The following is a 17,450-nucleotide window of genomic DNA, read 5'->3' on the forward strand; positions in this document are numbered from 1 at the left end:
TCCCATTCATACTCCTGTTTTTACTTCAGTAAAGTTAAAATTTAGTGCTTGTAATATCCTTGAATTCTAATGTATATGTGTGCATTTATTTAAAATTATTTGTATTTTTTTTTTACTTTTGCTAGGAGTCATTTAGTTTGTTTCTGGGGAAAGTAAGATTTTTTAATTTGTTTTGTCCTAGAGCGTCCAATACCCTTTGATTATATGATGTATGAACATCTTCAGAAGTGGGGGCCACGAAGGGAAGAAGTGAAATTTTTTCTTCGACATGAAGATTCCCCAATGGAGAGCAGTGAGCAAGGTAGACAAGTGCTTTTCCCTCCATTTGCCAATTTTTACTATAAAAGTTAATTTAACAAAAGTAGGAATAAATATAGAATTATTTCCTCCCCCTTCACTCACACCGTGGTGAGAGGGAGAGCTGGTGTCTCGCCGTTTTGACCTCTGTTACTGCAGCTTATGATTATTTCACACTCTGAGCACCCAGCCCTTGCCTGCTCCTCGGGACCCTAAGTCAGATAATCCTTGCTGTTGGGAGGGATTGTTTTTGATAAATACCTCATGAATGAAGTATGTAGATTTTAAGAATATATAAAGCCACGAAAGGATTATGAAAATTCTGGGACATGTACGTGTGGAGAGAGAGAGAACAAGACCTTTCTAAGTGTAGCTCTAAACCATGGTAAGAAAGAAAACTGAATAGTTAAACAAATAAGAGACAGGAAAACTCTCTGCAAGGCGTTAACCACCCTAAAGCAAAGTCAAAAGACAAATTATAAACTGGGAAACAGCATTTAGAGCTCATATAGCAAAGGGCTAATTTTCTTTACATACTCTATGAGTTCCTAAAACTGATAAGAAAAAAACCCAGTAAAGAAAATGGGCAAAATATACAGACATGTAGTTCACAGAAGAGGGAATATACGCGGCCCAGAGATACATGAAAAGATGTTCAGCCTCACTCCTAATAAGAAATGCAGGGCGAACACTGAGTCTCTGTCTTTCACCTGTCACACTGGCAAAGATTAGAGCGCTTAATAACACAGCACTGGCAGGGACGGCGAGAAACAGGCGTCCCCCCACGTCGCCGTGGGAGTGTCAGCCGGCAGCTTCTGTGGAGGGCAGTTTGGCAATACCCACGAAGCCTGAAAAAGCACACAGCCTCACCCGGCAGTCTCACTTCCGAGACCTTATCCCAAAGCTGTGCCTGCACACGCACAATAGACGCAGTGCTACTCCTGGAGCCCTGCTGGTAGGAGCAACCCTGAATGCCTCCAGGGGCGTTGGGCCGAAGAGACCGGCATACATCCATGCAGTGTCCTGCTGCGTGCCCTGTCCCAGGCCATCTCCTGGACTTGCTACCTGAACACGCACAGCGCAGAACAGTGTAGACGCATGCTGCCTTCTGTGTAACAGGTGAACGAGTCATCACGTGTGTGTGTATTGGCTTGTGTGTGTATTGTGTGTAAAGTATCTTTGGAAGGATAAGTAAGAAACTGGTAACACTGCTAGCCTGGGGGAAGGCTGCTGGGTAGCAGGAGGAGGGAAGAAAATATTTTAATTTATACCTTTTTGTCCTTTTGAATTTTAAACCATGGGAATCTGTTGCCTGTTTTTGAATTAGAACTTAAACGCAGTAAGGGGTAAGGGGATCTTTTTCCTGAACGGTTAAGAAAGAGACTCTAACTTTTTATTGAATGGCGATTGTGAATTGCTTCTGGTATTTAAAAGATAAACAATAAAAGGATGTCTTTTTGTAAAAAGAAGATTCCTTTATTGCAGGTTACCCCTCTTTATTTGTATTGTTAGAGGACATTGTGTCTCTCGGATGAGCTACTGTCTATTTTAAAATCATCTCCCCAGAGCTGTGCATACTGTTACGGCCCACCACCACTCCAGGGTTTTCATTCCACTGGCTGCTGGTCATCTGGAGTCAAGAGACTAAGGCTCCGGGTCTAGCTCTTCGTCCACTTCTACCTTAGACGAGGGTCCTCCCTCTTTGGACAAACTCCTCCCGAGAAGGAGGGTTAGACTAGCTGGCAGCTAAAGTGCTGTTCTAGTGCTGGGAATTTACTTTAAATCTCTGCTTGAGCTCTCCAAATATTTATACCTTCCCTTACCTGGCTATACTTCAATTTAAAGCTTTATATTTTACTTTTATCAACATAATATGTGTACAGAACCCTTAATGTCCCAGGGTGGTCCAGGGGAGGGGGGAGGTCTTATTTGATTCTCACTTTACGAAGTTTTGAGGTGTTAGGGATACTTGAGGGAACTGTCTAGAGCCCTCAGGGAGGGGACCACACTGCCCTTCCATTCCAGTTGACCTCCATCGTCTTGCGCCGCTGCTCAGCCTGGTTGTGCTGATGCAGCAGGTACGCACGAGGTGAGCGGAAGGGCAGCACGGTGAGCTGGTGGTGGGAGGGAGACAGCCTCCCAGGGAGATGGGGCTTGAGGCGGGCCTTGAAGAGCCAGTAGGACTTGAAGGGGATACAGAGCCGCCGCCTTCTAGACAGGGGATCAGGATGAGGGAGGCGGGTGGTGGCAGGATACTCTTTTCTGACCTGGGCTGGTACCGAGGGTTGGTTGGGCTTGGAAGAACCCGATTCATCACACTGACTTTTATCACTTCTCAGCGAAGTCCCTGTTTCCCTATTTAACGCTCCTCCCTCACTCAGCTTTGGAGGTGCTTGTAACAGGACCCTACCCATCTCTTCAACATCGCTGGCTTGTCTTTCTCTCTTCCACCACACTCTTTCTTGCACGTCTGCTCCCTCTCACGCCCTGTCTTCCTCCAGCTGTGGTGCTCTCCCCTCTGCCTGTGCTGGGCACGTTCTCCCACTCAGAGCTCGAGGGAAGAGGGGCAGATAGGCTGGCTCCCATGGGTGCTTTGTTCCCTGACCTCCTCCCATGGCTATTCTGAGCAGCCGGAGTTAAAGATCCAAAATTTGTGTTTCCTCTCTGCTCCCCACAGAGCTGAGGTCAAGGCAGTTGTCACCGATACATATTATTTAAAAGGGATGACACTTGAGTGTTTCTGTCTATAGAGCTTCGGATATAACCTGCCCCACCTCAGAGTCAGAATTCTCCCTTTGGAAGCTAGAGGAGCTCACAGAGGACACTTACTTCAGTGCCTGTAAGGTGTAAACCTGGGGAAACGGAAGCTCAGAGTGCAGTAACTCGATAAAAGTCACGTGCAGAGAAGAGACCAGAATCCCGGACCTGGTGTGATGGAGCTTGGGGCGAGGCCGCTTGGGTTGGGCACTGGCCATGCTGCTTCCTCAGTGAGGACCTCGGGCAAGTGACTTCACGTCCCTATGCACCCATTTCCTTGTCTGCAGGGTGTGAGGTGTCCTCGCGAAGTGCTCAGAGGGCCTTGGTCACCACAGGTGCTCAATGAATGTCAGCTCTTGCGACTGTTTAACTCCAGAATGCAAAATTACCAAGTTTCTTTCGCCTCAAAGATTAAATGGCACTTGGTATAATTCCAGTGTGGCGTGTTTGGTAGTAGTCTAATTTCTTGATAGTTTGTTGTTTGGAAGAAGCAGCAATTATAGAATATTAAATTAACTCGAGTACCTTATCTCTTAAAAATACAGTAACTAAGAATTGAATTTACCCTGTAAACTGATGGGGGTGTGTGTGCGTGATTTCTGCTCAGAAGGTAGCTTTCATGGAACGGCTGTTGTATGTTACACGACTGTGTTCAGTTGCATGCTGTGTCACTCTCTTTTGTTTAACCTCTTTTTTTCATTATCGCCGCCCCCTCCTCTAGGACCCTTTTTTGAGTATTCTCTTCTTACTTGCCCCTGTCTGCCCCCCATCAGATGGACTCGATATCTGTTTATATAGTCAGTAGCTTTGCTTTATACATAAAAAGAATAAGATTTTTAAATTCTCCCAACAGTCAGTCTTTGCCCCCTTGAGGGTAATCTCACTCTCTTTGAGAATGCATGGTTTAAGGTGAAGCAGTACTTCTATAATGTAATTGTTCTTCAAATTTTTCAAAGTAATAGGGAAGAAATGGAAGAAAAAAAATTTTTAAACATTGGCTTCATGATCCTTTGAGATTATGTATTCTGGGTGGTAAAGCAGGCTCAGGGTGTGATAATTCTCATAACAGCATCGAGTAAAAGCTGGAGAGAGGTGTGAGACAGGAGCAGGCATTCGGCACATCACAGACAGTAACTTGAATGACTTCAGATTCACCTGGCACAGAATTGTGCAGCACACTTTTGTTTAGAAAATATGACAGGACATAAGGGGAATTTTTCCACTTTAAATTTGAAGCCCTTAAAATTTAAAAGAAAAAATTGTGTAGAACAAAGGAGAATTCAGAAGACTGCCCAACTTGAGATGGTGTCCCATCTCAGTTTTAACCCTATTACTGAAGATCAGTTTTGTGCCTCAGTTTTCTTCATTACTCGATATTATAAGTTCTATTTTAGTCTCTTCCAAAATATAAAAACTTTAACTTTCAATAAAAATTAAATGTGGTTAAATACACATAACATAATATTTACCATTGTGACCATTTTTAGTATTAGAAACTTCTTTGATATAAATCAATTTCAAGATTCTGAAGTAGAATATTAGAAGAAAAAAATTGCATTTAAACAACTTTATATATACAGATTGATTGTAAAACATTTTTTCAGCTATACTAATTTTTGAGTTGTTCAGCCTAATATTTTATACTTGTATTCAATAAATATTTAAATAAGTTAAGAAATGATAGGATATTGTTTTTCTAGTATGTCTTTTAGTAAGTTTGGCCCCCTCTTTTCTCTAGGTGGCCGTCAGACCCAAGAGCAAAGAACTCAGAGAAATGTAATAAATGTACCTGGAGAAAAACGCACTGAAAATGGGGTAAGTAATAGTGAATTAAATTGAAATTAAAAAATTTTTTTATGGGTACTAATGAGTTTGGGTTATAATTTACTTCTAAAGAAATATTTTTTGGATGGTGTTAATCTGAAAAAAACAACCAATTATTTTACCAGTAAAACAGGTTTATTTGGGAACAGCAAAGAATTGCAATTCAGGATATGTAGCTATGGCCAGCCACATGCAACTCCACAAACACAAGAAGAAACTCTTTTTATAGAGGAGAAGAAAGTTAAGAGGGGCTGTTGTAAATGAAAAGTCCATTGGAGGAAATTGGGAGTCTGATGTGTGGTGGCTTTTCATTGGCTGAGTTGCTGCCCAGCAAGGAGGAAATGGTTCTTCCTCTGGCAGTAAGGCAGCGTTACTTCCTGCTGGAGATGCAAAGTATGTCTCTTTCTCTTGGGATCTGCACCAGTGTCTGGTGGTGTGTGTGTGTGAGAGCTCCCCACTGTGGCCTCCATTTTAGTGAGGTTTTCTTTTATTTTCACCAGAGAAGTTGTCATTTCTGTTGAATATTTCAAACCTTTTTATGAAATTATAAAGGGGCAGTCACTGAGCGGTAGCGGTTTTACCAGTACGCACTGTGGCTGATGCACTGGGTGGTCTCACGCAGAGCAGGGCCTTCCATGCCCTTTATGTGTTGCCGCCCATGGCGTGTCCTGCAGCAGCACCTGCCTACTCTGTGCTGGTGACAGTGACCTGTCCCCAGGAAGCAGAGATGAGCAGGCAGACTTGCTTCGGATCTTCAGTGTTGATGTCTTGGTCCTTCTGTCAGGTTTTGAAAGACATGGTGGCTGGTGGGTTGAAGTCTTCATAGCTGTCTCCAGGGGAGAGAACTTCCTTTATCACGTGGTGTAGAGTCAGAGAGGAGGCCTAACACTGATAATAGGTGAGGAAGTTTGAGTGCAGGGTCCGTTTTAAGAAATGTTGGTGCATGTGAAAAGAATGAACACAAATGAATGAGAATGAGTGAATGAGAGAAGAGTGAAGAAGGAGAGAAATTTTCATTGTGGTCTATTTTGGAAATTTTAGTAATAACTTTTCAGAATAATTTTAAAGCTAGAGAATTAGTTTCTTTTTCTGGCTCTGCCACTAACTAGGCATGTAGCCTTGGCCAAGTTACTTCTGAGGACAGTGCTTGGCACAGCCATATACCAGTTTGGGGGAAAAAAAACAAAAGGATCTGGAGCATAGAGGCCCATATTCAGACACTGGCTTCAGAATTTTGTAACTAGCTAAATTTGAGCAGGTTGCTTTGCCACTGTACTTTCCAACTTAATATCACTGATCTGTGATTTTATTTCTTTTATTGGCTACCATTTTGACTTTAAATGATATACTTAAATCTCTATTTCTTTGTACAGTCAACTTTAAACCATATCCCTAGCCCTCCCTCCTCCTAAGATGAGGCTGTCAGCACCCCTCCCTTTTTCTCCATCTGCCCTTCCCTCCTGACTTCCAGCTCGTTCAGCTGTGCTTCCACGTCCCGGTGCTGATAGGGCTTGTGTGCTTTCCTCTGAGTGTGCTTAAGCTTTTCATGCTTTGTTTACAGATTGGTCATCAAGCTGAAAATCATCTCGTAGTGTTTGTTATTTCAGACTTTGCAGGTATTATCCGCTGCAGAGCTAAGGGTATACTAGACTACATTTTCTTCTGTTTGGTTCCAGTGTCCTCATCCTTGTGCCACTCAGGGAGAACTGTTCCTAATGTCACAATTGTGGATTCTTCTTCCTTACCCTCCAGTTTCTAAAGATCATTCCATAGATTCTCTTCTTCTTCCTGCCTGCTGATGCACTTGTCCACTCCACATCCAGAGCCTCTGTGGGCTTCTGCCGGTCCCGTGTGCTTCAGAAAGTCTTAAGAAATAAAGGCCCAGGCCCCACTGGCAGAACTTCTGATTCAGCAAGTCTAGGGTGGGCCTGGAAGACTGCCCATGACTCTGTTGCCCTGCCAGGTTTGGGAACCTGCGGGTTATATGCAAACTCTGTCAGGAGCAGTCAGAACTTACTTGTCCAACAGAATTTTGAAGATCTTTTTGAGTTCTCAGAGTTCCTGTGACCTGAACTTCAGGGAAGATGAAACAAATATATTGAGTAGGCTTTGTGTGTTGAGGGTGGAGATGGGTGTATATGATGAAGGAAAGGATTCCAATGATGTAATAAAGTGAGTTTTGATGTGATGGGTCTGTGGTCTTTTCCAGGATGAAGTTGTTTCTTGTTAACATGGAGATAATGTTTACATTTCAAGATCAACAAAACTGAAACCCAAAACCAAAATTAAAAATGTGTTTGGAGCCTTTATGTGAGCTTGTAGTTAGAGGAAGGTAGAGCTAGTCTAGAGGTATAACTGTGCTGGAAGCATCACATCGAAGGTGTTCCTATATTTTATGGCATGCACACCTGCCTTTTAAGCCTAATAATACATTACCTTTGTAAAGCACTTTATTGTCTACAAAGCACTTTTACATGCATTTTTAAAGTTAATAAGATGTTAAAAATATCTTTCTCCAAAAATGTTTTTGTGTGAACCCTGGATGTGGAATGATGACACACTGAACCCTCTGCCTGTGGGGACAGCTGGCAGGAGCAGCTCAAGCGGCGTGTGGGTTGGACGAAAGGACAGGAAGCAGAGTGGATGTGATTCACGCCCATCAGCGGCTGCCGAGGCAGGAGGCTGGGGGAGTTCTGTCCTCCCCAAATAGCAGGTCATGAGGTCAGGTTGTCTAAGAAATAAAGGCCCAGGCCCTACTGACAGAATTTATGATTCAGTATGTCTGGGTTGGCCTGGAAAATTCCCCATGTGGCTCTGTTGCCCTGCCAGCTTCAGGAACCGCCGGGTTACATGCACACTGTCAGGAGGATTCGGAACTTTCTTGTCCAACAGAGTTTTGAAGATCTGGTTTAACTTTACAGCATAAAGGCAGAACAAAAACATATTCTTGTTGCGTATGGTCGTGTCGGGGTTCTGGGACCACGCCTGGTGTCAGTGGTTTGCTAGGAGGACGCACAGGATGCAGCGTGTGGCTGTACTCACTGCAGCGAGGGCGAGAGGCACACGGGGTGGAGTCCCGGGAGACCGGCGCAGCTGGCACAAGCCTCCCAGGGCCTCTCCCAGCAGGTCGCACAGGATGCACTTGATCCTTCCAGCCACCAACTGTGACAGCGCGTGTGAAGCGCTGTCTGCCAGGGAAGCTCATGAGAGCCCTGGTGCCCGGGCTTTTATTTCGAGCCGCTCAAGTAGGCGGCTTCCATCCAGCAAGCACCACACCTCCAGACTCCCAGAAGGAAAGCAGGTACTTTACTTAGGTGTCCTGTTTTCTCAGCCCGTTGGGCTGAAATCCAAGTCAGTTTCTGCTTCAATGCTGAACACCCAGTAAGTTGCCAAGGCCAGTTGATCCTGCCCCCGCCGCCTGTGTTTTCCTCTGAGAGCTTTATAGTTTTAGCTCTTATATTTAGGTCTGTTGTCCATTTTGAGTTAATTTTTGTGTACGGTGTGAAGTAGGGGATTTACTCCTTTGCAAGTAAATATCCAGGTATCCCAGCACCATTTGGTGCAAAGACTGTTCTTTCCCAATTGAATTGTCCTGGCACCTTTGTGAAGTCAATTGACTGTGTATGTGAGTGTTTATGTCTGGAAGCATTTATTAGTAATGTGGTCACGTAGTCTCCTTGTTTTCCATGTGGTGCCCAGGACTCAGCTGGGACTGTCATCTCCCAGGCCAGGTAACATTTCAGTTGTCTAGAGAATAAACTTCCAGGTTCCAGCCGGGTAGGGGAGAGGCAGGTGCCCGGGTCCAGAGCTGGGAGGGGGTCGAGGGGCTTTACTGCTTTTTCTTTTTTCTTTCTTTTTTTTAAACTGCTTTTTAAATATCTTTCACTAAGTCCGCTTTATTTTAGGTGCCTTACATTTCGTCCACCTTTCCAGAATTACATGGTTTTGCCAATTCCTGAGCCTTTTGAAGGTTCTTTGATGTAACTGGGTTGTTTATCCAGTTTCAGCTCTTCTATCTTGAAGTTTGTCTCAGACCTACTAGGTCAGTTACTTCTCATCCATTCTCTCCAGCTTCCAAACTTTTTTTTTTGTCTCCATTCCTGTTAGCCTGCTTTGTGGTTTTATGTTATTTGATGTCAAAAATCCCTTCGCTCTCATTTAGTTGTTTTGAGAGTTAATGAAGTTAGGATTAAATAGTTCTGCATTCTGAGCGGAACTAGGTGTGCGCTCCTTCTGACTTCTGTTGGGGCTTGTTGTCCTTACTGACTGAGGGCTCTTGACTGTTCTCTCTACAGGTGCTTCTCCTTCCATGTTCTTGCCTTTTTTTCTTCTGGGAACTCTGATTAGACTTGTATCTTTCATTTTATTTTCAATTTCTCTGTCATATTTTCACTTTCTTTGTCTCTTTGTACTGTGTTCTGGATAATTTCTTATCTTTCAGTTAATGAGTTCTGTCTTCGGCTGTGTTTGATTGGGTGTTAGTACATATAATGTGCTTTTTTAACATTAGTCATTATGAAAATACAAGGCGCAGTCTGGGAGGGAATACTTGCAAACCGTATACCCAATAGAGGTCTGTATCCAGAACATAAGAAAGAACTCTCAAATCTCAGTAAGAAAATAAGTTACCCACTTTTAGAAGAAACAGGCAAAAGTTCTGAATAGGTGCTTCACTAAAGAAAATAGATGAGTGTCAAGGAAGCACATGTGAACGTGTACAGCATCATCAGTTTTTAGGAAAATGCAAATTAAAACCACATGCACCTGCTAGACTGTCTAAAACTAAAGACCGTGGAGCGCCTGGGACTCTCATATGTGGCTGCTGAGAATGTAAAACGGTGTAATCGGAAACTGTCGGACACTGCCTTCAAAACTTGAACATAAATCTGTTATATGATCTGACAATTCTACTGCTGAGTATTTTTCCAAGAGAAAGGAAAGCAAATGTCCATATTAACTTGCACATGAATGTTCATGGCAGTTTGATTTGTGGTAGCCAAAATCTAGAAAAACCCTAATGTCTGTTAACAGGTGAATGGACCAAAAAAGTGACACATTCATACAATGAAATATTCCTGAGCAATAAGAAAAGGAGTGAATCGCTGATGCATGCTACAGCTCGGATGAACCGCAGAATCATTATGCTGAAAGAAGGCAGCCAGAAAAAAAGGGCACACACTGTATGATTTCATTTATGTAAAATTTTAGAAAATGTAAACTAATCTCAGTAACAAAAGGTAGATGAGCAGTTGCCTGTGGACCTGGGAGCTGGGGCTGGGTGTGAGGAGGAGGGAGGGGCTACAAAGGAACACCCAGGCATTTTGAGGTTTGGCCGTTTTCTGGATTGTGATGGTGGTTTCATGGTGTGCACGTGTGTCAAAAGGTGTCGGATTGTACACTTTAGAGTGCAGTTCATTATGTCAGCTGTGCTTCAGTAAAGTGGTTTTCAAAATTCATTAAAAAAATTTCAGTTCTAGAGGTTTTGGTTCTTTTTCACCTCTTGGTTACTCTTTGCTCATATTTTAGGCATCTCTTATTTCTTTAAATACACTAAACAGTTATTTTCTATTCTGCAGCTAATCATTTCAATATCTGCATATGTCGCTTCCACTGGCTTTAAGTCGTGGTGCTAGGATCTTTGTGTGCTTTAACTTTTGACAAGTAGCTGCTCATTTTCCCTGGAGCTTCATCTGTGAGTATTTTTGAGGCCTGGATGCAGGCGGGCTTTCCCGGGAGGTTTGCATCTGCCTTGGCGGGTAGCTGGGCATGCAGATGGGCTCAGTCTGTGACCTTCTTTGTGGGTCACGAAGCCTGTGTGAGGGCTGTCTAGTGTTTGTAGGTTCTTACCGTGATGGAGAAAGGCTGGTCTCCATGCTTCCCCCATCTGGGAGTTTGGGGGTGTGTTTCTCACTCGCTCTCACTCTGGGTGGGAGTCTTAGATGGGTGGATGTGGCATCTCCTGTTAGACTCCCCTCCCTGGGTTGGTCCTCACCTTTCCCTCTTAATGCCGGGCTTCAGCAGCTCCAGGGGGCAAACCTCCAGGTGGGCACGAGCCGTCAGGGTGCAAGCCAGTTTTGGTATTTCCTCAGTGCCCAGAGATGCTGCTGTCCCTTTATTTTTGGCCCCATAGCTTCCTTCCTGTTGTGTCAGCACAGTGATGCTTTTAAAAATAAGTTTTTATGTTTTATCTTGACTTTTAGGTGTTGCTGTCAGGAGTGTAGCTCAGTGTGTTTTGTGGGCCGCACGGTTAGAGGCAGAGCAGTTACCACGGGTGCAGCTGGTTGCGCTCCGGTGGTGCGCAGGTGGTTCCTCCTGGTGTTTGTGCTCTTTGTAGCCCTGTTCTCCTGCCAATCTTTCTAGCTCCAGCTCCTCCTAGCTACTTGCCTGGGTATAAGTGTGTGTTAAACCAAACTGAATTGGTATAGGTGAATTTTAATCATAAGAGTAAATCAAATTTATAGGATATAAAATTGGATATTGTAGCATTACTGCAGGGAGAGGGGAGCCAGTGTATGTTCTAGATGTCTAATTGACGCGTATTAATTTGTGAGACTTAGTAATTAATTGTTGGAAAATGAAATATGCCAGTTACAGAAATACAATGAGATGCTAGAGAGGTTTAATTTTATAGAATGTGTTGTGTGATAAAAATAAGCCTACACATTTGATACCATTCTCATCTACTTTTTTGCTTGCTAAACAGGCAAGTAAAAATACTCTTCAAACCTGAAACTCAACCTTGGAGAGGTAGGAAGAAAGAGGGATGATTTAGTGTTCTAGAATATTATGTGAGCATAAATAGATTTTATCCTAATTACTTTGTCAGTTTTGTTTTAAGGATGTTTGTCATCTTTGAAGTGACATTGTACTTGAGAATCTAATCATACTCTAAAAACATAGTTGTGATTTTTAAACCTGTATCTTGTGATGATTAAATTACAAGATAAGATACTGGCTGCTTGGTTGAATTCTTTATTTCCTACTTTTTTTTATTGAGAAATACACATACAGAAGAACGTGTAAAACATGTCCAGTGTAAAGAATTGCTAAGCAGACCCTCCTGACAGCAAGCTGGATGCTCTCTCCATGGCACAGGAGGTGTGGCTTGCTGTCAGGAGGTCTGGATTAAGATCCTGACATGGATACCCATCCAGCCGCAGGAACCTGGGACAGTTGGCCACCAGCTGCTCAGAGCCTCAGCCTTCTCATCTGTAAAATAAGCTTATTTTTCCTTATAGGGTTTCTGTAAACATCAAGATAACTATAAACTCAAGTGTACGTAAACGCCTGACACATCTGCTCATTGCATGTTGTTGAATCTCTAGAATTCAGAATTCACTGAGAAATAACTGAGTTCACTCCCATCTCTGGAAGTGACGTCAGATCCTGAGTTTCAGGACAGTTGTGTGAGAAGTTCCTTAGACAATCAGGAGAAACTTCAGGAAGCAGATGGCATTGCCACTCCATCTTCAAAGACAGGAAGAGTTTGGGGCGTAGAGGGACAGGCACTGTGGACAGAGGAGGAATGTGAGCAAAAATATGGAGGTGAGAGGGTGTAGGTTCTAGAATGGAGAAGCAAGCACAGCTGTGAGAGAGAAAGAGCTGAGTAACACACAGCTCCCGCTGGGGCAGGGTGGGCTCAAGTCAGAGATGATGCCAGAGGCATTAGTGAGAGAAGGGAGTTGAGGGAGGAGGCCTGGGTTGGAAGAGAAAGGGGAGGAGTGTGGTTTCAGACGGGGCAGCTGAGGGGCTGGCGGAGCTGGCAGGTGGAAGTGTGAATCTGGCCGGGGGACTCTGGCTCTGAGCTCCTTGGGAGGGAGGCCAGGGTGGACAGCCAGCCTCACCAGCGGGTAGGGTGTTCTCCATATAAACTACGGACAAGAAGAAATGAGTACGATCTGAAAGTGCAGGGAATTTACTGTTTTCCCGAATAACATTACAGTGGCATTCTTGTCTGTTATAACCACAGATGAACTTACTTGGTTGAGTATTAAAATCGTATCAGGATTAGAGCTGACAGCGGAAGTGACCCATTAGCTGGTAGGCGTTTAATTGCTGACCGAATCCACTAGTATTGCTGTTAACTGATTACCAAGAAACGTATGCTGGGCCTTGAGGAGGAAAGCAGCACTTACAGCTGGACCTCTGCTCATTGCCCCGCTGTCTGACTCTCTTAAACAGAGGCTCTCAAACATTGTGACCGTGCTGTCGAGAGCGGCAACCTGACTTCTCTAAGGAGTGAATGATAAGACGTATGCAGAGTCTTCCTGAGCTTTTACAGTAAATGGTTGTGGTGGCTTTCAATTCTGTCTGCAAATTCTTTAATGTGCCTCCCATCAAAGGTGGAGCCTGATTCCCCTCCTCTCCAAGACTTCGTGCCTGGCTCCTAACATACAGAATGTGGGGAGTGAGATGGTGTGACTTCTGAGGCTAGTTCCTAGAAAGATAGCTCCCCCAACTCTCTCTCTTGGATTGCTGGCTCTTGGGAACCCAGCCCCCAGGTCCTGAGGACCCTGGTGCACGCAGCTCTGAGAAGGGCCTACCTGGGGGGGACCTGAGGCCTCCCACCGGCAGCCAGCACGAACTTGGTAGCCGTGTGTAAGCCACCTTGGAACCCTGTCCTGCAACCTTAAAACCACCACAGCCTGGCTGACTTTTGACTCCATCTCCAGCCAGAACCGCCCAGCCACGCTGCTCATGAACCCTTCACCCCCAGAAACCACGCTGTAAGGAACGTGTGGTGGTGTTCTAAGCATGTACCAAGGTCGGGTGTGACTGTCACTCAGCCATAGAGAACTGTACGCGGCCTGTGAAATAAATAAAGGTGGACTGCTGATTCCCAGACTGTTTTCACAGTTGTAAAATATGTGAACGGAACGATGAAGTCATGCTTTTGTAAGTAATAAACAACACATGAACACAGTTGGGACCCGAAATGTCGCGCAGTGAAAGTCTGCTGTATTCGCGAGGAGCGGAGAGGGGGCTTCGCCGGGCGTGGCTGACGGGGAGGGGCTGTTCTCGGGGCGGCTTCGCAGTGTCAGTACTTCCTTTTATATAACTTTCTCCACCAATTTTTCAACTTTTAGGGAGAATACACTCAAAGTGAGCTTAAATAAAGTTATAGGACAGGAAAGCTAAACAAGAGAACACTTGACAACAGATAGAGGGGAGGGTGCATCTCTGTGGTAGAGTGCATGCTTAGCAGGCCGGAGGTCGTGGGTTCAGCCCCAGCACCTCCACTAAAATAAATAAATAACCCTAATAACCCCCCTAAAAAAGGCAAAAATACTACAGGTAGAGGTGGCCTTGTGCACAGGAGACAGCCGCCCCCACCTTCTTCCCATGCTGTGGATGCACTCAGGGCACCACGCGGCTCACCCGGTCCTGCACACAGTTCCTGGTCCGGCCACCAGGTGAGGAGCAGCTGAGAGAGTAAATGGGTCACTGCTTGCTTGCTTGAGACTAATGTCCAAATATCACTTCTTACAGATCATTTATTTAATGTGTTTTTGGATGAGTCATTATACCAAAAGAAAAGTTGTCTGGAAAATGGCATAATTTTTTAGGAAGTGCGATAGTGAACTGGCGCTGTGCACCGAGAGGACCCTTTTGTTGAAGCTGCAGTCTTTGATATTTTGGGGCACGTATTGGAAAAATACATTTGGCACATGTTGGCAGAATGTTTTCAGTAGTGCCTTAGATGGGAGGTAAAACTAAGCCTTCTTACCACTATTGGAAAGACTAAAAGTCTACAAAAACATGTAATTAGTGGCTTAGGATGGGAGATGAGTGTGCGCATGATTGCCTACAGTGGTTTGTTTTGAGAACCTTTACTGCATGTTTTTAATACCTAAAATATGTTACCTCAGGAGATGAAAATACGTTTGATCAAAGCCATGTCATCAGCTGACTGGTGATCTGAAGCTTTTAACCATGATCAAGTGAGTTGTAGTTGTTTAATATCTCAAAAAATCCACTTCTGATAGCCTGTTTGTCAAACATATTTTATTTTGATAGCTTTATGAGCCATGATTCATACACATAATTAGTGCAAATGAGGCATTAGCCTGGGAAATCAGCCCCCCTTTTACATCTAACTTTTGGCAAGTCTAGCCAGCTTATTTATTGAAACTCTGGTCATTGTGTGTTTAGGGGTGATAGCTTAATTATGGTCATTTTAATGCTTGCTTTTTTCCATTATTTATCAAAATCCATTTATATGGAATTCTTTCTTCACCGATGGGTTAACATTTTATTTAAAAGGAGGACAATTAAAATTTAAACACTAGTCAAAAATGTTGGCTAGGATGTGGAGAAGCTAGAACTCTCATATATTGCTGGTGAAAGTGTAAAACGATGCTTCACTTTGGAAAACAATTGGGCAGTTTGTATAAGTTACACATACACTCACCATCCAGCCCACCATTTCCACTTCTTGACATCGATTACCCAAGGGAAGCCAGAATATTTGTCCACGTGAATACTGGTACACGAATGTTCAAGGTGGCTTTATTCCCCATGGCCAGAAAGGAAACAGCCCAAATGCTCATCAGCAGATGAATGGGAAAGCAAAATGGGTGATAGCACATGACTGAATGCTACGTGGGTGGAGGCCACACCCTTGCGGCGAGTGGAGAACCAAACACAAGGAAGTGCACACCATGTGGCCCGTCTGTGTGAGAGCCTCAAGGATACAGACCTGGGCTCCCGTGGACGACAACCACCCCTCAACAGATTGCTGGTTTGGCGAGGAGGAGTGGGGAGTGGAATTGACTGGGAAGCTCAGCAGGGAACTTTCTGGGATGATGGAAATGTTTTGTGTCCTGGCTGAGGTGGTGGTTACACTGTGATACGCAGTTGTCAAAACTCATTTAGCAGTACGCTTTAAATGGGCACGTGTTACTGTCTGTAAATTGTGCCTCAATAAAGTAAATTTGAAAAGGAAACATTGATTTCACTGTGTATTTCTTAAACTAGCCTGTTGTATTATTTAATTTTGTTAACTTATTACCAATATGGATATTTTTGAAGTTTTGTATCTGAACTAGACTAGAATATATCTTATCAATTTTTTAAAAGGTGCTAATCTTAAATTTAGGAACATAAAAATTAGAAAATCATGTTGTTTTTGTTTATTGTGAGTGTTGTGATTTATTTATACTCTTACACTGTCTCTAGGGGTCAGGAAGTCAAGGCTCGGCTGCGTGCTGTGGCGCGGGGTCTGTAGCGGCGGCGTGGTGGTCAGGATGTCAGCCAGGACAGCCATCGTCGGGAGACTCACTGGGCTGGAGGCTCTGCTTCCAAACCCATGAAATAGTATTTTTATTTGGAATTTCTGTAAAGTCAGGAATAATAATGTAAAGAGGGTTTAGCTTCCAATTTGGATTCACCGTTTTGGGGTAAGAGGTTTAAGAGGCACCTTTTATTTTCAGACCCGCAGTGCCCATGATGCCTGGACTCAGGGTGGCTGAAATGTCCTGAGTTTCTGAGCTGCTCGCGGGCTTCCCAGGAGGAGCGCCAGGCTGAACAGCGCACTTTTACAGCAGCGCATGTGACAGTCCATGTCCTTGCTGCTACTCTGGGAAAATGCTCTTATTTATAAATATAAGAACAAAGAAAAACTGAGCTCAGGTTCTGTTCCTCATAGTTGAATTTGCTGGGCAAACCTGATTGCTTCCCATGTGAGGTTTTTATCTCATCAGAAGAGCCCTCCGGTCTTTTATCTCATCAAAAGAAACTGCATTTTACTTTTCTGTTTCCTACAGTGTCTAGAATTGTACGTGGCATATCGAGGGTAAAGAATTATTACGGAATCAAACTTGTATAGTACTCCAAACCAACCAACCAGCCAGCCAGCACCTGACCACTTCACAGCCACCCTGGCCTGGAAGTCGGGACACCTGCTCACGCTGGGACCTCAAGCACATGGCTCGGTCTCTTCACTGAGGAAGCCCCACTGCTGCTGCTTATAGCCTTTCTGGGCAGATGGGAATGAGGGGACATGGTCAGAAGGGAGGGGAGAGGGGCCCGAGGAAACGTGGATTTCTGAGGTGTCAGGAATGATCTGCTGAGGCAAGTGAAGTGGTGAGGAGGGTATAGACTCTCCATGGGAAGACAGAATTTAAAAAGTCTGAGCTTTCAAGTTTGGAAAGATGCTGTCTGTGTAGGTGTGCGATCAGGGTATGGTGGAAGGATTGAGGAAGTACTGATTTCACGTATAAATCCATTCACCAAACGTTGATCATTGGTGGGGGGCTGTGGCCAGGCCTGGCCGGGGGCCGGGTGTCAGTGGTCTAGGCCCTGTGGAGTCTCTCCCAGGCTGGCGTGAGCTGGAGGGTCCCTGGTACAAGTTCTCTGTCTGGTGAGTATTTCATATATAAAAGTATTATAAGTTAGAGGAATGAAGTCTCCTAATTCACTGTCCCTGCAAGTAGATTTGTGGGCATCTGGAGAAAGAAGGGAAGGGGATGGTGTGCTCAGAGAAGTGTGGGGGGGGGGGTTCTGTTTTCCTCTGCGCTTGTCAGGGGGTGGGGTGGGTGGGGGGTCGTTAGACCGAGGGACTGTGGGCCATG

General features: G+C 44.4%; 1 protein-coding gene across 2 annotated transcripts in view; it reads left to right on the top strand.

The window, feature by feature from the left end:
* The window catches only part of PPP1R13B (protein phosphatase 1 regulatory subunit 13B), an 81,104-nt gene that overhangs the window by 42,585 nt on the left and 21,069 nt on the right, over nucleotides 1-17,450 (top strand). For both annotated transcript variants that reach the window (XM_074364913.1, XM_074364914.1), the window contains exons 3-4: nucleotides 182-301; nucleotides 4,793-4,869. In XM_074364913.1, the coding sequence (XP_074221014.1) occupies nucleotides 182-301; nucleotides 4,793-4,869 (197 nt within the window). The remainder of the gene's footprint in view (nucleotides 1-181; nucleotides 302-4,792; nucleotides 4,870-17,450) is intronic.

The sequence above is a fragment of the Camelus bactrianus genome, chromosome 6, assembly GCF_048773025.1.
Source record: "Camelus bactrianus isolate YW-2024 breed Bactrian camel chromosome 6, ASM4877302v1, whole genome shotgun sequence".
Taxonomy (NCBI): Eukaryota; Metazoa; Chordata; class Mammalia; order Artiodactyla; family Camelidae; genus Camelus; species Camelus bactrianus.